The sequence below is a fragment of the Desmodus rotundus genome, chromosome 3 (genome assembly GCF_022682495.2).
Source record: "Desmodus rotundus isolate HL8 chromosome 3, HLdesRot8A.1, whole genome shotgun sequence".
Taxonomy (NCBI): domain Eukaryota; kingdom Metazoa; phylum Chordata; class Mammalia; order Chiroptera; family Phyllostomidae; genus Desmodus; species Desmodus rotundus.
In genome coordinates this window covers 61,642,942-61,666,127 of record NC_071389.1, presented here as the reverse complement: position 1 = coordinate 61,666,127, position 23,186 = coordinate 61,642,942, and the positions used below count along the sequence as shown (strand labels likewise).

Genomic DNA, 23,186 nt, shown 5'->3' with positions numbered 1-23,186 from the left:
CATTAAATTCAGTTGTGCTGGGCAGCATCAGACTAGTTTTGAGTAAGGCCTAGAACAATGTATGTTTTTTATTGGCTGTGTTAACTCCCAATTCAGGAAGTTGAAAAATTGAGTTAAGAATATTTTTCTACTCATATATTATATATATAAATAAAACTTGTGCTAGTCTTAACAACTATGTTAACCACAAAGAGTAAAAAGGACTTGCAACCAGGAGTTGGAATGGAAATAATTTCTGAGATAGAGATCAAATTGTGTTTCTAGACACCATTATTGGCAGCATTACTATCAGTCCTTTCCTGTGGGAATATTTCACTGGGACATAATTTTATGCCTTCACTATTCATTAAATAGCCTTGGTTCCATGGAATAAAAAAATACTGTGGAACTAAAAATAGTGATGTATGCAAGTTACAATGTAACATCTCATGGTATTTTCCTAGATCAGAATTAAGATAATTTAACAAACTGTGTTCCTCTCCATCACTGAAAGAATTTTAAAACAACACTACTGCAGTATGGTCTAGTGGAGAGTTAGTCAACAGACTGGAAATTAAAGCCATTTATTTCCTTCAAATTCAAGTTGACGTTAATTAAAAAATATGTACTTACCATGTCCAGTATATAAGATATTACATGTAAAAGGGGGAATGGTTTTCAAGAACATATGTAAAGGACACATGGACAAAACCAAAGAGGTGTGAGATCAGGGGAGGGAGGTGGGGATGTCTGGGATGGAGGGGAGTGGAGGAGGAAAATGGAGACTAGTGTACTTCAACAATAAAAAAATGTGAAAAAAAACATTACATTTATACTGTGCGAACAATGCAAAAGCCTATTTTATGCCCTTCAGGAGTTTATGAATTTTGTTCTACAGGAGAAAGTATGTGTTGAATAATACCAAAAAAAGCAATAAATATACTATGTGTGGGTACGAATAAAGTACTGTTGGGGTTTGGAAGAATGGGGGATCATGTCCATTTGGGAGATCAGAGATGACTTTATAAAGAAGGCAGTTGGTAGGGATCTTTTCTTTCTGTTTTTTTAAGATTTTATTTATTTATTTTTGGAGAGAGGGGAAAGGAGGGAGAAAGAGTGAGAAACATGGTTGCCTCTGACACCCTCCCTCCAGGGACACGCCCTGACTGGGAATCAAATTGGCGACCCCTTGGTTCCCAGACCGCACTCAGTCCACTGCGCCACACCAGCCAGGGCTCCGTGGAATCTAAAAGGATGGGTAAGATTTCTGAAAAGAGAGATGCAGGTAAAAATATTCCGAGGCAGAGACCAGGTACTAACAAAGTACCTGGCTAAACTCCAGGGACTAACATTTAGAGCCTGGAGACTTTGACTGGTGGGGGAAAAAAATCTTAACATAGTGAGAATATAGATGGAAACCGTAAGTTAGAGCTAAATTCTCTTGTTCAGTTATGAGAGCTTTTATTCAACAAATATTTCTTGAGTACTTACTATGTGCAAGTACTGTGCTAAAAGTACATTCATGAGCTACGCAAAGGCCCTTTCTAACATGTAAACACTGAAAAATATTGCCGAAATCAGGGGTGATGCAACACACTGATTCCAACACAACATACTTCAGTTTACAAGTGTTACATAGAACATGTTTTTGAGAGAGTTGGTATTTCCAAATGACATTGTTTCTCAATTTCAATCCAATTGATCCTCAACCCAGCTTTAATAAAAATGAAGCGCTATCTGGGTGATGGAGGGGACACTACATTTGTGGCTCCATTTTACAAGTTTCAGTTGGTGTCAGAATTAATTTTGTTTTAGCATAAACTGGGGGAAAAAAAGACTTTAAAGAGAGATACCGAAGGTGGTATTCTTACTTTTAACAAAAAAGGATTCATCGCAATGAGTTACACCTGTCCTCACACTTTGTCAGTCACAGCAACCTTTGTCTGCTCTCGAGCTCGGGCTTGCTCGCGCCACGGTGGCAACGCGAAGGCTGGCGAAGGTGACGGGTGGCGGCCAGGCAGGCACTTTCCCTATCTGTCTTCCCAACCAGAACTTCGCAGCCTCGGGCCCAGACAGACTCGCCTCGCGCTTCCCCGCCTCCCCGCTACACTCCCACGCTCCGCGCGCTCGCCCGCCCTGCCCGCCCTCGGCGCTCTCCGCCTCACCCGCAGCCAACCCCCGGCCCGCCCTCCCGCCGGCCCCGCACGCCCCGTCGCGGCCCGCACCCCGGGCATGCGCGCTGCGGCGCCGCCGCCCTCCCCCACCCCTCCCGGCGGCAGAGTTATGCCAAGTATGTGAGGAGCCCGCGAGGGCCCGCGCTGGTCATGGGGCGCCGCGGCCGCGGCCGCCTCCGCCTCCGCGAGCGCAGCTTTCTCCCAGAGCGGGGCACCGGTCTCTCCCCGCGGCGGGAGCGGGCCCGGCTCCCGAGGCCGAGGGGATGGCGGACCCTCTGAGGAGGACGCTGTCCAGGCTGCGGGGAAGGCGAGGGCCCCGCGCCGCCGGGGGACTCGGGCTCCGGGCGGCCGCTGCAGCTACTGTGGCGGCCTCCTCCGCCGCCCAGGGAGACGCCGGGGGTGCTCCGACCGGCCCCCCGAGCGAGCTCGCCGGCGGAGCCCCGCAGAGCCCGGAGCCGCCCCCGCCGTCGCCGCAGGCGTGCGGGCCGAAGACGCCGGTCCGCCGACGGCGTGCGGAGCAGTCGGGGGCGCCCGGGCCTCGGCCGCGCGGCGGGAAGGAGGCCGCCCCTCGGAGCCGCGGGCTCGCTCGCGCCTCGGCGCACGCCGCGCCGGGCTCCGAGGGCGGCGGAGAGGACGCCGCCGACTACTACGAGAACCTGCCCGGCGGCTCCCCGTCCGCGCCGCAGCCTGAGGGGGCGGAGGCGGCGCGGAGGCCCCCGCCTCCCCCGGCGGCGGGCTCCTCCCCGGGGGCGGAGGGCGGCCGCCTGGAGACGGGCAGGCTGCGGACCCAGTTGCGAGAGGCCTATCATCTGCTGATCCAGGCTATGCAGGACCTGCCCCCGGACCCGGGCGCGCGGCGGGGCTGGGCGGGTCGCGGCTGCCCGGCGGGCGCCCGGGCTCTGCGCCAGCCGCCTTCCGGCTGCGGCGCTGCGGGCCGGCGAGCCTGCCCTGGACCCTGGGAGCGGGGAGGCGGGGGCCGCCCCTGGCAGCAGGTGGCCCCGCCCTGGTCGCTTCCGAGGGAGTCGTGGGGAGGCCGCCCGCGGACTCCGCGGATGCGTCCGTCCTGCAGCAGAAGCCTCGAGAGCCTCCGGGTAGGCGCCGAGTCCAGTCCCTTCCCGCGGTGGCCCAGCGACAGCTGGATCAGGTGCGGCGCGCGGGAGGACCGGGGCGAGGCCCCGCCACGTGGAGGCGGGATGGACGGCTGGCGCGGAGGCAGCGCGCGGGGCGCCGAGCCCCCCGGCCTCCCGAGTCCACGCTCCAAGGACCCCGGCCGTAGCCCGGAAAGCACTTTCGGGGGCCCTGCGGGGTGCCCTGTGATACGCAGCAAAGGAGACGGCCAGGAGGGGCTCCCCTTCCTCAGGCCGCCCGCGGTGACAGTCAAGAAGCTGCAGAAGTGGATGTACAAAGGACGCCTGCTGTCCCTGGGAACGAAGGGTCGCGCCGCTGGGACGCCCCCGAAAGTCCCGGGAGCGCCGGGCACCTCTCCAACTCTGGCCGCTTTGAAAATGCGTGAAAGCCAAGTCCTCTCGGTGCCTCGAAACGAAAGAATTACGCTGACAGGTGAATAGTTTGCAATAAAAATGCTAACACTTCGAGCCTTATGTTAACTCACTGGGATTCTGTGTTTGGAGGGATTTTGCAGACTGGTAGGTGCCCGTGCCGAGCAGAGTAAGTGTCGTGTAAGTGGCAGCTTAAAGCGATTTCGAGGTTACTTAGTGTAATGCATTCACTCGTTTTGCTCCCCGCCCCCAAGACAGTGGCATGAGGAACTAGGGGTTTTTTTTTTTGTTGTTGTTGTTTCTTCTCTATGAACCAGTCAGTGTGCCTACTTCTTAAGTACAACAGTGAGTAAAGGTGAAGTTCACCACACGCTTTTAGTAGGTTTGGAGTTGGGCGGTGCTGCCTTGGTTTTTATTCTTTGTAGCTCTAGGCAAATCCGTAGACTTGTGGAGTTTGTACATTTGAATTCGATCCAAGGAAGACTTTACAGACTTCATAAGCTGTCATTTTACTCATTATACCTCCCCCTCCCAGGCACGTGTGTACACAGACAGACACATACACCAAAAACCAAAACCCAGGCAAACCAAGAAAAAGTTACCACAGTAAAATGTATTTTTAATCAGGTAGGATTTCTCGTACTTCTCTCCACCTTTCCCTCCCCTCTTAACAAAGTTAAATAGTATTTTTTATTGTGGAAAAACAATGGTACTTTAATGAAAATATTATTTCATTGAAAAGAAAAATGCCCCTTACGTACTTAGGCAACTGTAGACATAAAGTCATTTGTAAACTTAAGTATACTTGTCCTCATAATAGGATTTTGATGCCTATTTTGTATGTGTGTGATTTTTAACTTCCACTGTAGGTTTAGGTTATCAGTTCTAGAAATCTTTATGTTGTAAATAGCAAAAATTCTCTTCTGAGAGAACAAACCTTCAGAGTGAGCCCAAAGCAGCACGACCTTTTGAATCTCACTCTTAAATATGAGGACTTTCAGTGAAAATAATTTATCAGTAATAATTTTTAAAACAGTAAACGCTGAAATGTAAAATATATTCACAGCACTTGGCAGTTGCTGTGGTAAGAATTACCAATTCTACAGGACTAGGTTTATACACATTAACTTTGTTTAACCAATAAACGCAAAACAGTGGGGAGAAACAAAGTTCCCAAGACTTCTAATCTCACAATGAGAACAAGTCAAATTATTGATTTAAAGTATATAGACACATGAAGTTTCTTTGAATCTATAAATCTGTAATTCATGCCTGTCAAAAATCTCCCTCAAATTTATTCCATTTCACTGGAATAACAGGGTAGTAGAATGTGATTTTTTTGTTGCTGTTGTGAAGAGAGGTGTACTTTGTGTTAAGTTCAAATTAAAATACGCATTTCACGAGTAAAGTATTTATAATCATTTATTACGTTTTATTGCCATTGTAGCTGTACCTCCCCTGATTTTGGTTCAGTTAACTCTTTGTAGCACAGTTAAATTTGAGCCACAGCTAAAACCTGTATAGAACTTTAAATATTTTTTTACCCTTTGTTGCAAAGGTTAAACTTTTACCATCTGATGGGGCTTTTAATGCCCTTAGTTGTAGTGTAAACATTCAAGGATTTTAAAAGCAATAATAAATGTAATTTTTACAAATAAATTAATTGATTTTTTAAATTGAGAAACAAGTGAAACTAAAAGAAATTAAAATGAAACATTAGAATTACTATGTCGTGGTATTTTAGATATTTTACAAGAATTCTAAGCAAAAGCTTAATCTCTGGTTTAAAGAACTTTCTCAGATGTTACTTCCTTTCATATCATCAATTCATCTTTTTACAAAAGATAAAAACAATTGTGCAATCTTTACATATCTAGTATAGATTTGGAGAATTTATTACTTTTAAGAACTGTTTTTCATGGAGGTTAGTTAAAGCTATTAAAACATCCTGGATGCTTTATGTGGTTCCCATATAATCTTTATCTGCACCCCTCCCCCTCACCCCCTGGGTTTCTTCGGTGGTTGTTTCCTGTCACTGTTAACAACCAAAGAAACAGAGAGGTTGAGTAGTTTGCGGAAGGTCACTACTGGATTCAAACTCAAGTCTTTGATTTGCAGGCTGGCGCTCAATCCACTGAGCTACACCAGCCAGGGCAAACTCAAGTCTTTATGACTCTAAAATCACTATTTGTATAAAGGTCAGAGAGACTCTAAAGTTCTTTTGAGGTTTGATTCAATTAATTCTATTAAATTATTTGGATTGAGGAGATGGATGGAATTTCAACAAAGTTTACAAGGGTCAGCAATTTCCTCAAAGTTGCAAAGAAGATAGAATTCTAGAATAGGTTTTAAGACATTTTTTAATCAACTGCTATATCCATTTTAAACCTTTACCTTTAAATGTTTACTTAGTTCAAATTGATGTTACTTGGATTCTACTTTTAAATATGTTTTCTGAAAGATTAATTGGGCAGTCCAGATGAATCAGTACATTCTTGGTGGTATAAAGATGTTAAATAGCCTAAAAGGTTTATATCCATTTTTCTACACAGTATTTTTATGAGTATATTTTCTTTTAAAACAGTTATACTTAGAATGTATAATACAGAATGTAATGGGATAGAGATATCTTATCTATGTAGGTATTTTGGAAATTTTTTGACACATATGACTTGACATATGGTAGCCAAAATGATATTCTATTTTGATTTTTTTTTTTTTTTTTACTAAGAACCACTAAAACTTACGGTAGTATCGTAATGCCAATGATTTGTTGCAGTTGGGGATGTAGGATTCACAGATTGGCCAATTTGTTCCTAATTGAAATGATTATTTAAGAAATCTAAAGCCATTACACATAGTAAATATTGTCAAGTTCCTGCAAGCCTTAAGATTATGAAGGAATTTTAACCTATTTGCCAACTATACTTCATTATGTGTTTATAAATAAGTTTAATTAGCATATAGTACTCAGAAATAAATTCAGAAGCTCCAGTTTGAGCCATGTTGTCCTTTTACCGCTTTAAAAAATAATTAGTCTCACTTTGATTCTATTTTTCTTGCTCCATAATCTGTGAAAGAAAAAAATTCAGGACATGTAACTTGTTACTGTTTTGTCTATAATCTTTAGAGAGTTCTTTTAAATAAGTATTAATTAGTAGGTATGATCTTGTGCATTATATCTAGAAGTGCAGTTGATACTTTTAATGCAGATTCTTCTCTATTTCCTCTCATCTAATTTCTTACATTTGTGAGATACAGTCTTTATGCATTTTTCTAAGAAGTTCTTTAATGCATCTGCCCTTTGAGATTAGAAGCTATGGGCATATAGTTTATGACTGTGTTCTATCAATAGTTTTAAATCCCTCTCTGAGAAATTCTGCCATTGTGGCCCTAGAAACAAGTCCAGTTTTTGCTTTTGTTGTGTGTGTGTGTGTGTGTGTGTGTGTGTGTACGCTTTGGGGGGAAGGGTACCATAGAAGATTGGGAGTTGCTGGTGGTAGGAAAACTTCCTCTGTCCCTCCATCCTCACCTCACCTAAGGGTATGTTCACTGATTCTAGAGACATAGGAAGGGAAAGAAAAACATCAGTGTGAGAAAAACATTGATTGGCTGCTTCCCACGTGCATCTCAACTGGGGATCAAAGTGCAACCTGGACATGTTCCCTGACGGGGAATCAAACCCACAACATTTTGGTGCAGGGAAAGATGCTGCAACCAACTGAGCCACCTGGCCAGGGCTGGAAGTCCCACATTTCTAAGTAGTGTTTATATTTGGAGAATCACTAAGGATATTTTCTAAACTCTTGCCACTCTGTGTGTGTGTGTGTGTTTCACAGTTACAGAGCAGTGCTTTTCAAGTTTAATGTGCATATGAATTCCCTGAAAATCTTGTTAAAATGCAGATTTAATATGCAGACCTGAGAGTCTGCACTGTGACTCCTAGTAAGGATGCTACTATTTAATACTCATTTTAAGTAGAAAGGTTCTAGAATTCTCAATCCCTCCAATAACCTCTTTTAATACATTGGTTGAACTTTGGAAAAACCATTATACTTTATTCTGATGATGAACACTGACCCCTATTAGATAAAAGCACTTGAGCTCTTTCTGCTTTAATTTTGTATGTATGAATTTATGCTTACTACCTTATATATAACAAGTTCAAGCAATTCTCTCCATATTGGACTGATCTTGTACCAATAAAAATGAGAATTTGGAATCTACAAGCCATATAGCATGGTGGTAAACAGAACAGAGGTTCTGGGTTTCTGATTAGATCCACCACTTACTAGGCTTGTGAACTTGGACAAGTTACTCAATACTGCATAGCCTCAGTCCTCAGGTTGCTATGAGGATTAAAAAAGATAATCCATTTGGTACCATGCCTGGTGCTTAGCTGTTATCAAGAGAAAGGCAAGCAGGCTTTGTGAGAATACTGCCTTGCCGCAGATCGTTGGAATTCGGGATGGAGAGTGAAATAATCAGAGGTCGAGGAGTACTGCCTTGCTCCTAATTGAATTGAGCTAGAGTATACCCCTTTAGGAGCACTTATTCTATTCATCTTTTCTTTTGTGCTTCTTTTTTCTTGCTCCTCCTCATTACTTTTGTGGAACTGAAAATAGTCTCAGTGTTTTTTTTCTTCTCTACTTTCCTGTCACAAAAGCTAACACACAGCTTTTTTCTTAAGGGTTTTTATTGCTAATCACAAGGGAGGAAAAGTAAAAGATAGAAAAAGCACTTCTTTCCTTTTCAGTGTACTTCTCTCCCCATTTAGATTTATCTGGAAAAGACTATATATCTACTTGTATATACACCTAAGGCTAAAGCTTAAGCTTGCTTATTCTAGTTATTTCTTTTGGGCTGCCCGACTTGACTATAAGCAGGACTGCTTGTATTTATTTGAACTTGAATACAGTGTTCATGAGAATACTTACACTTAGATTTCTAAAAGAGAAGTAAGCAAAAGCAACAGTTTGTTTCTGTAGTAGAAATATTAAAATGACGGAAAGATATCTATACATTGTACACTTTCAATGAAGGGTGAAATACATTCTTTCTCAAAGTGCTGATGATTTTGGGCACTAGTTAAATGTTCAGTAATAATGAGTCATGTAGATTTATTATGAAATAGAAGTTGAGAACACAAAATTGGCTTGAGTAGTTCACCAGTATGTAAATATTTTTCTGAGTAAAAAATTTTAATTACCACTTCTGGATTTTCTTATAGATATTTAAAGTAAAAATGATTTTAATTAGAACCTGATAATTATAACATGTCATTGCAAGAGAATAAAAACTTTTTTGCCTTGTAACTTTGCGCACTTATTTTTATATATTTTACTTGTGCTTGATACTTAACTTTTACTTTATATATAATGTATAAAATCTGAAGCTAAAGGTAAGTTTTAAGTTTGTGTAAATAAGGTTTAACATTAATTTTAGCATAAAAGGGAATGAAGGGAAGATTGCAAATAGCCTTCCATTTCTATATAATGTATATTTACACACATCCATTTAACTGTGGTACAAATGAAATGATTTAAATTATTTACAAATAATTGCTCAAGTAAAATTTATTGCCTGAATATGTAGCTTATATTCAGCTTTTTAAAAATTATATTTTATTGATTATGCTGTTACACTTGTCTCAGTTTCTCCCCCTTTGTGCCCCTCCACCCAGCATCCCCCACTCCCTCAGGCAGTCCCCACACCATTGTTCATGTCCATGGGTCATGTGTATAAGTTCTTTGGCTACTGCATTTCCTCTACTGTACTTTACATCCCCATGGCTATTCTGTACCTACCTATTTGTATTTCTTAATCCCCTCACCACCTCACCCATTCCCTTGCTTATATTCAGTTTTAATAACTGAATAAATTTGGCCTTTATCAGAAATTTTGGTAATGTACCTATTTATCTAAATTTAAGCTCCACCGTCACACATTTTGAAATATTCAGCGACAGCAATGCAACCTTGGTTTCAAGTTTTTGAAGTTTGTAGTCTCATGAAAAATGTGTCTCACGAGACTATGAAAGGCGTAATTATTCCCTTTACTATTTATTACACATTCACTAAATGCTTATATGAATAGAAGTATTAAATTTGCTTAAATATGGGATAGTAGTAGCTTTCTATTTCTCATTGTAGTTACTTGTAGTAGTACAAGTAGCAGTATGTTTATAGTGTATGTTAAAAAACTCCAAATATGTCAAACTATTTAAATTTTTTGCATGTTTTTAGAGACATTGAGAGAATGGAAATTAAGATGTGGCTCATAGCAGCTGTGAGTAGTATAATTTTACACTTCGTGCTTTAAATTTATAATATGTGTTAAAACTATATATAATATCCTGTGAGGGTCTGAAATGCTATTAAATAATACGGGATTTGGGTTTACCGTAACTGTGAACTAGATCGAGATTTCAGTGCATTTGGCAAAACGATGTAGTCACTAAAAACCCCGAAGCTCTAGTGATTCTTCCAGTGATGGTGTATGTGCTGATTTTCAGTTCTGAATTTTAAGTGTAAGGGAGACAGAACCAAAGAAATACCCTTGAATCCTCAGGTTTTGTTAATTAAATTAAACTGGATCAATTCAAGATATTGAACATCTGTTACATGTTTGCACATTAAATCCTGGAAGGTGGAGGTAAGTATCCCAGGTGTACTACTACAGACTTCGAAGTAAAAAGAGTTTGAGTGCTGCCTCTCCCATTTTTCAAAACTAGGTGATTTGGGGCAAGTTACTTGACTTTTCCTTGTAGTACTATATAGTTTTCTTTTTCTTTAAAAACTTTTTGTTATATTTTTTAATAATTATATAGTTTTCTAATATTATTTTGCTTAATCCTTACCAGTAGCCAACACCCTATAAGGTTAGCGGGGTTGATGTATCACCATGTTCAGAGAGGGTTGCCTACTTCTCTGCTTTTAGTGGGTAACATGGTGTTGGGAAGACTGGTAAGAGCATGGATTTTAGGGTTAGACGGGCTTAAATTTGCATTATTTCTCATTTTTTGAGGCTTATGAAAAAAATTATACTCGTCTCATTGGATTATTGTGAGGGTTAAATGAGGTTAAGGGCTTTCTTACTGCTTTATCTCTTGTACCTGATGCAAATAGGCATTCAATAAATGTGTTGAGAAAAATGTCTGGCATAGTAGGCATTCATGGGAGCTTTCTTCCCTTCTGATTGCTAGTCTTTTCTTGCCTCTGGAACTAACTGAACTTGAAACCCAATTTGTTTAAGGTTTAAAAATATTTTATTTGTTTATTAATTTTTAATTTGGTTGGGTAATGTTTACCATTTAAAAAAGACAAATTTACATTTTTAAAGGATTTTCTTAGTTTTGTGCCTAGCCAATAATAATGGTTGTGTTGTGCTTACTGTGTGACAGTATTTGGGGTTCTAATATGGGGCCTTCTTAAGGGATTTTTCTTTTTGCCTTAGATATTTAGAACTTAAACCCTGCATAAGATGCTACTGCATTATATGATTAGGAAGCAAAATGTTGAAATTTTAATAATCAGGCATCTTAATAATGAGTAAGGTTCACTTATTTTGCAAGATTTATTCAAAGTTAATCTTTGTAAAGGTAGGAATATTCCTTGTGTTTTCTAAAGACTTCTGGTCCTTGTAGTAAGTTGAAAATTATTCAAATATTAATTAAAAGTATACTGTGTACAAAGCATTCTATATAAGCATTTTTATAGAGTGTGTTTTTCTTAGAGTAAGGCTTTGTTAGCCCTGTGATGTTTATAATGGCAGGCTCATAGTGTGTTTATCCTTTTTCTTAGAATTCTTGTGACATTGACATTCTCAGTCTTTCTAAATAATAGAAATAATTTTTAGGCAGAAAAATCCAACATTTTTCTTGTTCAGTTTTAATTTCTGAATGTGATTAATGTTACTTTTCTGTCTTTTTAGCAATAGTATTTGAATAACTGGTCTCCAGGGCCATCTTTTTCTTTGCATACCAGGAATTATATTCTACCTTCTTTTTGTCTTTAAAACAGATTTATTTGAAAATGTTTATGGGTCTACAATGAAGAGAAAAGAACTTGATGATTTGAAGGGTAATATTGGATTCAGAAGTCATAAGCCACTTAACAGCATCACTGTGTCAAAGAAACGTAATTGGCTGTATCAGAGTACTCCGAGATCATTTAATTTGGAAGAAGAAACTAAGAAATGCCAAGATATAAGCCATTTATCCATCTCACCTGCTTCTCTGCCTAAACATCAGCTATCACAACCTTTCCTTAAATCATCTGAAGAATATTATACATATGTGGTGTGTAATGCTACAGATTCTTCATTATCAAGAAACTGTTCTTTAGACTTCAATGAGGAAAATGATGCAGATGATGAAGGGGAAATATGGTACAACCCCATTCCTGAGGATGACGACTCTGGTATATCAAATGCTTTGAGTTTGGGTCAGGCAAACGCTGCTGTTCTGAAGTTTCCTGCTGTCAGTTTGAGAGTATTATCCAGTAGTGACCTGAAAGCAGAGCAGCGTCCTGAAGACTTGTTTTTCTCTTCTGAACATACAGACAATGTTCAGACCACACAATCAAATCATATGAATCCTGTAGATTCCATCCATCCCACAGACTTTGCGCAGCAGTACAAACAAAGGCTTGGATACAAGATGCAAGATGGTATAATGGTGGACGACACTCCCATGTTGAAATCTCCTTTTGCAGGTAAAGATGATTATATATCTGCCATTTCTTTCTTCTTCTATTTTCTAGTTCTTTGGTGGTAACTAAAACTAAATATAGATGTCTGTTGTAGCTATGTACTTTTCCTTACAAATTGAATGTATTTTCATGAAAATCAAAATCATTTATAAACTTTTTATATATATGGTGATTATTTTTACCACACACTTGAGTTTGTTAGTGTGTTGATCTTTTGAGATAGTTATTATCTTTCTCTTAGTTGCAAGAATGGTATGATGGGAAGTAGAAGAGAAAGATACTGTCTTTTTTTTTTTTAAAGATTTTATTTTTAGAGAGAGGGAAAGGGAGGGAGAAGCGGGAGAGAAGAATCAATGTGTGGTTGCCTTTTGTGTGTCCCCAATTGGGGCCTGGCCCACAACGCAGGCATGTGCCCTGACTGGGAATAGAACCGGTGACCCTTTGGTCTGCATGCTGGCACTCAATCCACTGAGCCACACCAGACAGGGCGAGAAAGATATTCTTTTGTTTAAAGGAAATAATTGAACTTTGATACATATTGGATTGAAGTATATGAAATTTCTGATATTTAACTGGTTTTGATTTGTAAGAAAACAGTATTTCATATAGCTTAACCTAATGGTTTTATTCTTCCTTGCTCTTGATTTTTTAAAAAGATTTTATTTATTTATTTTTAGAGAGAGGGTGAGGGAGGGAGAAAGAGGAGGAGAGAAGCATTGATTGGTGGCACCCAGGCCTGTTCCCTGACCTGGATTAGAATTGGCAATGCTTGGGTTTGTAGTTCGGCACCCAGTCCACTGAGTCATACCAGCCAGTGCTGCCTTTAATTTTCTTGTGTGCTTCTTTTCAAATTTAGTTACAGACACACCACCCAGGAGGAAACAGAACATAAGGCATATTTAGTTGCAAATATCAAAATATTGGTAAGAAAGCAGTTCTGTTTTACATTATTGTTTTAATTTACAAAATTTCAAATGGTACAGCATATTTAAAGATGTGGGGTGTAGTGATGCCGTCAGCACCTTGTCCATTTCCCTTGAGTTTTACTATTTATTAAAATGGGGGCAGCCTACTTCCAAACATCAGTGTCTGCATCTCTGCTTGAGGCTCCTTTCAAAGTGTTAGGGAGTCTCTGCAGGGCAGCCTGGGAGCTTTAAGCAATGATGACAGAAGCTGGAGTAGGACCACCCCAGCTCCTTGGGTGGGATAATTCTACATGTTTCCCAGAGTTTTCTCATGAGGTTAAACTCCAGTTGTCCATAGTGGTAGCAGGTGTCATAATTCACCTTGAACTTTCCCATGAATTTTCTCACTTCCTTGCTGATGTTTCATTACTTTACAAGTAAACTACTTGCATTTGAGTCCTTTTCTTAGGGATATGAGGAGGTGGAGTAAGTATTACATTGTTAAGAGAAAAATCAAGTTACAAAACTGCCCACTATCTGATGCCAATTTTGCAAAAAATGTTGAAAAGTTATACTGGAAATGTTAATGGCCCCCCCTCCCTCTGTGTTGGGGTTGAAGGTAATTAAAAATTTTTGTGTGTGCATTTCTAATTGTAGACTGATTTTCCATAGTAAATTTGTGTTTCGTTTGTAATTTGGATGCAAAGAAGAATAAATACTATATAAACTAATAGTTTGGAATTCAGGTTGAGATAAAGGTAGACAGGGGGAAAGCTTACAGGTGTGTGGCAAATAGTGATGGGTATGGAATGGAGCAGAAGAGGCAAGAGGGCATGAGGGTAGAAAGTTAGAAAGCCAGTGTCTGTAAAGTGTTACACACTTTAAGTTACCGTCTTTAAACTTTTAATTTTTTTCTGTCTATGACAAATCTTGAACCTGGAAAGACTAACAGACATTTAAAAAAATATGGTGGCACTGTCATTTTTATCTTTTTCCTTAGTGTCTTTCTTCGCTTTAACAGTGATTTTCAACCAGTGTGTCATAAGAATTTTTAAAACATGCAGTACCTGACTATTTAGTCAGGGGGCACTGACCTCTCTTCCCTTAAATTGCCAAATTAAAGAATGGTCTGAATGAATCAAAATTATACCTATTTTTTGTCAGATTGGCCAAAAATATATTTTTTGGTATGTACGGAATTTTAGTAATAGCCATGAAATGAAAAACATTGAAAATCTCTACTTTAACATATTAAAATATAATAAACACATTTCTAAATTGACCAAAGGAAATATTTAGTTTATTTGTATGCCATGTGTTTTTGTTTTAGTTTAATCAGAAAGGTTATATAAAGTGGCCTGCTTTCTTTAGCAATATTGCCAGAAAATTTTTGAGAAATAGGCAAAGGGAATGGTTGAATTTCAAAATAAGTTTTGAACCCTGGCTGGGTAGCTCAGTAGGTTAGAGTGGGTTCGATCACTGGTCAGGGCACAAACAAGAATCAACCAATGAGAGCACAAATAAGTGGAACAACAAATCAGTGTTTCTCTCTTTCTCTTTTCCCTTCCTCTCTTTCTAAAATAAAATTAAAATTAAAAAAAATAATAAAAATGTTAAACAAATTTTGATCAAGGAATAGGAAGGCTAAAGTATTTGAATATGAATGACAATTTTTAAATTATTCTACCCTAATTATGACTTGTTTTTTTACTTACTAACTTCTAGATGTATGTATCTTTTACATAGTTGCAATCAGTGGTCTATTTTTGATTGTTATTTCTGTGTTATATCTTCATCTTGTATTGTACATGTTTAACATTATTATTAACATTACTGTTTCCCAATCAGTATAATGTTTAAATAGGTCGATGTGCCCTAATATGTGTGATTAGTTCCCTGATGGGTGTTAGTAGATTGTTTTCATTACTATTGCAGTGATTTTTGTCACAATCTTTTTTGCTTCATTAGGATGGATTACTAGTATCACTACTTTTTTTTTTTAATCTTCACCTGAGGAAATGTTTATTGCTTTTAGAGAGTAAGGGAGAGAGAGAGGATGGGGGAGAGAGAAAGGAAGAGGGAAAGAGACAGGCAGACATCAATAAGAGAGAAACATGGATTTGCTGCTTCCTGTATGCAACCCTGACCCGGATGGAACTTGAAACCTAGGTATGGGCTCTGACTGGGGATGGAACCCACAATCTTTTGGTGTATGGACGATGCTCCAATCCACTGAGCAACCCAGCCAGGACTCATTACTAGTTCTTTATAGGTGGTAACTACTGTAGGTAATTCCTATATGGTATTTCCTAAAAAGTTTACCAATTTATAGGCAACTAACAATTGGTTGGTTGGTTTTATTTATTCAGTAAACGCTGAGTTTCTGCTGTGTGCTAGTTACTGAAGGAGTATGCCATTTTCACTTGGTTCTAGCCTGGTTCAAAATTTATATTTAAATATTTTCATTTTGTATTTTTCCCCTTCTTGCTAGTCTGTGATTTGATTAGCATAATTGTGGTTTAGTTTTAAGTGATTGTTGAATTTGGCAATATTTCTACTCTTAGATTTTATTTAAAACATTTTTGTTTTAATAAATTCCATGTTGTCTGCAGCAGAAATTGTTAACATCTACAGTATTTTATTTTCGTTAAGGACTCCAGTAGGAAATAGTTAATGCACAATTAAATATCTATACAGTAAAAAAAAAGTAAGAAGGTTAGATTAACTCCTTTATAATTTAATAAAACCTAGAGCAATTTAATATACAGGGTAGCTTTTTTATGCTGTGACAAAATAGATTGTAGACTAAACCAGGACTCCAATTACTATAAAATGTTTTAGAACAGTAAACTAGTAGAATTGGACTATGGCTTACAGTACAAGGCAATGCTTTGTCTGGTTTATCAAACACTTCATTTCTTATTAGTTGTTTACCAGAAAAGCCTAGCAGGCATACTTAAAATAGTACTTTTTCTATAAAGAAACCACTTCTTTGTCATTAGGGTGGAGGGAGAATGTTATATTAATACTTTAAAGAAATGTCATTTAATCTGTTGATTCTTTAAAAGATTATTTATTTATTTCCAGAGATGGGGGAAGGGCAGCAGAATGTATGAGAGAAACATTGATTGGCTGCCTCTCATGCATCCCCATCCAGACTGGCCTGCAACCCAGGCATGTGCTCTGACCAGGAATTGAACTGGCGACCTTTTGGTTTGCAGGATGGTGCCCAGTCCATTGAGCTATACTGATCGGGGTATTGATTTTTAAAATGAATTAAATACTTTTTTCCTCATTTCTAATATTGCATAGAGTAGCCTCTGATATTAGGGTTATTAGGGATTTTTATAAGGAATACTAAAATCAAGTATGAATCAAGTATTATTTTAAATAATTGGGATAACAATTTTCTTTAGTAAATCAGTTAAAGTTTATGTAATATGTTTTAGAAGATATTTTCATTTTGCTTTATTAATTTGAAAATGTACTAAAACCACATTCAAATTTAAAAATAAAACTGAGTATTCTGTACATTTTTTTAAACTGGAGGATTGAAAATTTAAGGTTAAATAGAGTACTTTAACTTTTTACTGGTTGAGGATAGCTTTTAAAAGTCAATTTGAAATATATAGAGTGGTAGGGCAAAAGTTGTTTTGCTCTACATAGAGTAGGGCAAGTATATAGGGTAGAGTAAAAGTAGTTTATATGGAAAATAATACAGTAATTAATAAATAATAATACAAGATAAATTCTGTATTTTGCAAACTCACAACTGTAAACTTACTTTTGCCCCACTTTGTATATACGGACAGAAAAAATGTTTAGGCGGATGAGGAAGCTGAAAGTGTGGAATTGAAGAGCATAGGCTCTAAAGGCCTATGGCTAGGATCGAATTGTGACTCTGCCACTTAACAGCTGTGTTATCTTAGACAAATTGGACATCTCTGTGCATGAGGTTTCTTCTCTGGAGAGTGCAGTGCTAGTGGTATTTTACCTCATAGTATTATTTTGAGAATTGAATGAGGGTCTATGTATACTATTAAATTAATTTTTCATATTTTGTCTAGCTCAATAAATGCTGGCTGATGTTATTTTAATAATAATTAAATATTCATAATGTCATATTAAACTACTTTTAATACTATTTTCACCACAATATTTATACTGGTTAACCACTTGCTAGTGCAGTTTGGGCTGTTATTTATTTTACTTATTTGTTTTTGTATTGAATATGTTTTTAAAACTTTTATTGTAAACCTGGATAATTTTGACATTCAGAAAAAATTAAAGCTATTTTTGTGTGGAAAAAATTTTAAAAATATTTCAATGTTTTACTCTTCATGAAAACTGAAAATTGTAAGAAAACTTGTTTATATCTCTGTGTTGTCTGTTTAATAAGTTGAAATTTCAAGGAAAGGCCCTGATTTAGCTTTTGAAGTTCTAGGGTATTGTATAGAAATAATGAAGAAAGAAAATGGCTTTAAAGTTTTGAAAATCATTGAGTTAGATTTGATGCTCAATATTCAGTTCTTTTTTTTATGTTTTATTTTTATTTTTGACTTTATAGATGGGGGGAAGGGAGGGAGGAAGAGAAACATCTATGTGAGAGAGAAATATTGATTGGCTGCCTTCCATACACACCCCAACTGGGGACTGAACCTGAAATCCAAGCATGTACCTGGACTGGGAATCAAACCGGTGAATTTTCATTTTGCAGGATGCTGCCCAACCAACTGAGGCACACTGGCTGGGGCATTCAGTTATTCTTGATTGACTAGAGTTTATTCTATGTAATCTTTGCTGATATGTTCTAATAGAATTTTAGCACAGAAGGGCTCTTAGTTGTCAAAATTATAAACTTGTTTGGTCCTTAACTTTGACTTCTTTTTTAACTAGCATTACTATGTGAGAAATTTCATTTTATTATTTTAAGAGGAGATTATTTTTTATTATAAATTGATTTCTTGAAACCAAAAAGAGGATTCACTATATGGCTCCCTGATGCGTTTTCTGTGTTTATTACCATATATATGTTTCTATATTTACTTCTAAAAACTTTTTTTATTGAATTTATTGGAGTGACATTGGTTAATGAAATTATACATGTTTCAGGTATACAGTTCTACAATACATCATCTGTATATTGCATTGTATATTCATCAACCAAAGTCAAGTCTCCTTTTGTCACCATTTATCCCCCCTTTTCCTCTTCTACCTCCCTAACCCACTTTCCCTCTAGTAATCACAATACTGTTGTCTCTGTTTATGAGGCTTTTTTGGTTTTTTTTGCCCAATTCCCTTCACCTTTTCAGCCAGCCCCCCAGTCCCCTCTTCCCTCCGATAGCTGTCAGTCTATTTTCTGTATCTATGAATCTCTTTCTATTTTGTTTGTTTGTTTTGTTCATGAGTGAAATCATATAGTATTTATCTTTCTCTGACTGGCTTATTTCACTTAGCAAAATACTCTCAAGGTCCATCCATGCTGTCACAAAAGGTAAGATTTCCTTCTTTTTTTTACAGATGAGTAGTATTCCATTGTGCAAATGTACTACAGCTTTTTTATCTACTCATCTACTGATGGACACTTGGGCTGTTTTCAAATCTTGGCTATTGTAAATAACGCTGCAATGAACACAGGGCTGCATATATTCTTTTGAATCAGTGTTTTGGGTTTCTTGGGATCTAGTCCCAGAAGTGGAATCACTTGGTAAAAATTTATTTTTTAGAGGATTATAAATATAGAAGAAACATTCTTATATTAGAGTAGCATTTCTAAATAAACATTTAAATAGGAAGTAAGTTAAAATAAATATTTCACTATATTAAAATATGAAACTTTCCTAGTTTCCTCTCATATACACTATAGTTATAAAATAACATACTCACTGAAGTATATTACAGTGGAAAAGATCTCACAAGAACCTATATTACCCTCTCCAAACCTTCAGAATAGAAAAGCAGATGGAGAGGGAGATGCTTCTTTCCCCTGGAAGCCATTTGGAGATCCTTATTATTCTGCTTGAACACGGTAATGAAGATTCACCTAAACTTAACAATGAGATGAGACAAGGGAAGAATTTCTGTTCATGTGAGAGGTGGTTAAGTTGGTGGTTTATAAAGTAGCAATCAAAATATATAACCTTATAATACCTTTTTTCTTTTTTTAAAGGCCCTGGGATCCTAGCTCCTACGAATAAACCTGAATGGGGAGTTACAGAACCATCTTCTCCAAGCCCTAGCCCTGTGAAAAAAGGCAGTTCAATTAATTGGTCATTCCCAGATAAAATAAAATCTCCACGAACTGTGAGGAAACTTTCCATGAAAATGAAAAGGTTGCCAGAACTTAGCCGGAAACTGAGTGTTAAAGGAAACTTGAATTATATAAACAGCCCAGATAATACTCCTTCCTTGTCTAAATGTAACTGTCAAGAAATTCATCATACAGTTATTCTGCCTTCTGGGAACACAACCACAGCTGCGAAGAGGAACGTTATAAGTCGGTACCATCTTGATACCAGTGTATCTTCTCAGCACAGCTACCAGAAGAAAACCTCTATGAGTTCTAAGTATTCCTGCAAAGGTGGTTATCTCAGTGATGGAGATTCACCTGAACTTATAGCTAAATCTAGCAAACTTGGATCTGAAAACAAATTTGGAAAGGGAAAAGAAACAATCCCAAGTAGCTGCAGCAAGAATGAAATTGACATTGATGCTTTTAGACACTACAGCTTTTCCGATCAACCTAAGTGTTCACAGTACATATCTGGGCTCATGAGTGTGCATTTCTATGGTGCTGAGGATTTAAAACCACCTCGGATAGATTCAAAGGATGTCTTTTGTGCAATTCAGGTAGATTCAGTAAATAAAGCAAGAACTGCTTTGCTTACATGTCGGACGACATTTTTAGACATGGATCACACTTTCAACATAGAAATTGAAAATGCTCAGCATTTGAAATTAGTAGTATTCAGTTGGGAACCCACTCCAAGAAAAAATCGAGTGTGTTGTCATGGAACTGTTGTTCTCCCCACCTTATTCAGAGTAACAAAGACACATCAATTGGCTGTCAAACTTGAACCTAGAGGTCTTATTTATGTGAAAGTGACTCTTTTGGAACAGTGGGAGAATTCTCTTCATGGACTAGATATAAATCGAGAACCAGTAGTGTTTGGTGTTGATATTCGAAAAGTTGTAGAGCAAGAAAATACAGGATCGATGGTGCCACTCCTGATACAGAAGTGTATTACGGAAATTGTAAAGAGAGGCTGTCAGGTATTATTTTATTCTGTTTCTCTACTATCCTCTTATCTGTCTATCGTAATGAATTAATTAGTTAATTAAATTTATTTGTAGCAATTTTGGGGGAAGGAATTAAAGGTAAAAAAATCTAATTTAGACATCTTTCTTTTCTATTCTTTATTTTTATTATATTACTGTTGAGGGTATAATTCATACCTTAATCTATGTTGGCAATGATTGAGAGCATGCTAGATGGTTCTACATTTTATGTTGTAATCCAGAGCTGATGGGCCTTATACCTAGAGATCAAGATTGCTTTACAGTGGCATTCCTAGAATAAGCCAGAGCTCATAACATAGGCAAATAATTAATTTAAGTAATGTTTCTCCATGGTTTGGTTCCATCAGAGAATCTAATAACTCTGCTTCACTCGTAAAATTAACTTCCTGCCCTTATTCCCTTGTCTCCCTTAGTCCCACTCTTTGAAAAGCATAAGCTTTTCTGTCTCATAACTTTGGGATAACCTGGAGGATGAAGAGTGGTTTCTACTAATAAAAACACATCTTATTCTCTTTTCCTTTTAAATAAGGTAAAAGCATCCCATTAAAACAAACAAAAAGCCTGATGCTATTTATAACAAGATATGCAAATATTAATCAGTTAGTTGAACTTATTTTCCTTTATTTGTATTAATACATGCAGACCATGACAATGAGAAACAGCATATCACTGAGGATATTATTCGGAGGTATAAGTAATTGTTTATACTCATTTTTGCAACATAAATTAAGCCTAAAAATCATGTATTGAGGTATTTCTACTTTAGTGCTATCAGTATTCTTAACATAGATCAAAAATATCAAGAGTAGATATCACAAGATCTTAGGTTTCTTTATATATGGAAAGGAACTTAAAATAATCTATTATGAGTTTATGGAAAATGTAGAAACAGCATAAGTTAATGGAGTTTTGTGTTAAGATGCAGGAAATGGCTTCTGGTTTCTTCTTTATTAATAGCTGTGTGATCTTGGCAAGTCATTTAATCTTTGTGTCTTATTTGCTTATATCCACAGAAATAGATGCACTAGCTTCCTAAAGCTGAAAGGTAGAACATCTGAACTTTTGAAATCTCTTCTCAGATATGTGATACATCAAGTTGAGTTTATGTTGTCTATGTAGTAGGAGTGAGGCCTTTAGTTCCTAATCCAACTTTTGGTCCAGTTACTTTTTTCTTAAGGTTCTCAATTTCCCCTCTACTTTTTTTTTTTTTTTTTTTTTTCAGGCAGCATATAAAGAGGTCAGGGAGATTAGGCAGACTTTAAAGCTAATTATTAAACAGAAACTTTTATAGTTGAGTATGAAAGTAAGTAATCAAATAGCACTGTACTTTTACAGTCTATATTCTAAAATATTTCTATAAAGAGCGGGTATATTAAGACTGTTGTAACTTATTTTAAATGCCAAGAAAATATTTTTAGCAATGTCTTTTATTTCTATACTTAAAATTCAGAAAGATTGATTTTAATAAAGATTTACTTTAAATGAACTAAAAAATAAGTTTCAGTTGTACATTTGGAACTATACTTTTTAAAAACTTATTTTGTCTCTTTTGCTTCTCCCCACTCCCCTCCCTCCAAAAAGAGGCATATTCTGCCTGCATTTTACAGACTAGTATACTGTTTAAATTTTGTTTACCTTTTTAGCCAGTATTTATTCTTGGTTTTTTCACCATGAAAATCAGGTATTGATAGTCATGCAAAAATAGTCTGTGGCTTTTTTTAAACATTTTTTTTTAATTGTTGTTCAATTACAGTTGTCTGCATTTTCTCCCCACCCCTCCACTCCACCCCAGCCAAACTCACCTCCCTCCCCCACCTCCACTCTCCCCCTTGGTTTTGTCCATGTGTCCTTTATAGTAGTTCCTGAAAACCCATCTCCCCACTATCCCTTCTCCCCTCCCCTCTCACTATTGTTAGATTTCTTAAAAATTCTTTGAAGGCTGCCCATTTCTAGCTTCCAATGGAAAAATTTACTATAGAAATAATACTCATGGTCCATCCAGTACAGATGGCATTAAGCATGTACTTCAAGTGCTTGATTTAAGAAGATAACCTTTGAAGTTTGGGATATATTTTGAAATATCTTTTTTTTGAAGTTAGATTTTTAAAGGAAAAAAATCTAATATAGATGTTTCAAGGAAAGGAAATATCTATGTTAGATTTTTTTCCTTTAAAAATCTAATTTTAAAAATATTATAATTTCAGGTTCTGGGATAACACATTCCATTTATTAATTTATTACTATTGAAGTATTACCTTCTTGACTTCCAGTCAAGATGGTGGCATAGATAAAAACGGGTCATCTCCTTGCACAACCACATCAACATTACAACTAAAATATAGAATAACTGTCACTCAGTACCGTCAGAAATCCAGTTGAATGGAGTCTGACAACTACGGAATTAAAGAAACCACATCCATCCAGACTGGTAGGAGGGGCGGAGACATGGAGCGGGCTGCTCCCACATCCATATGTGGTGGATAAACATTCAGGAGGGATATCTTGGGAGTGAGGAGTCCCAGCCCCACACCAGGCTCCCTAGCCCAAGCTTCCAGTGCCAAGAACAAAAGTCCTTGTTACTTTTGGCTACAAAAACCAGTGGGGATTAAGTGGTGGAAG

General features: G+C 37.7%; 1 protein-coding gene across 2 annotated transcripts in view; it reads left to right on the top strand.

Annotated features, from left to right (window-relative positions):
• Positions 1–2,261: 2,261 nt before the first annotated feature.
• Positions 2,262–23,186, top strand: part of SYDE2 (synapse defective Rho GTPase homolog 2) — a 52,266-nt gene continuing 31,341 nt past the window's right edge. For both annotated transcript variants that reach the window (XM_024565349.4, XM_053920518.1), the window contains exons 1-3: positions 2,262–3,713; positions 11,674–12,366; positions 19,438–20,540. In XM_024565349.4, coding sequence (XP_024421117.3) covers positions 2,417–3,713; positions 11,674–12,366; positions 19,438–20,540 — 3,093 coding nt within the window. In that variant the 5' untranslated portion in view covers positions 2,262–2,416. The remainder of the gene's footprint in view (positions 3,714–11,673; positions 12,367–19,437; positions 20,541–23,186) is intronic.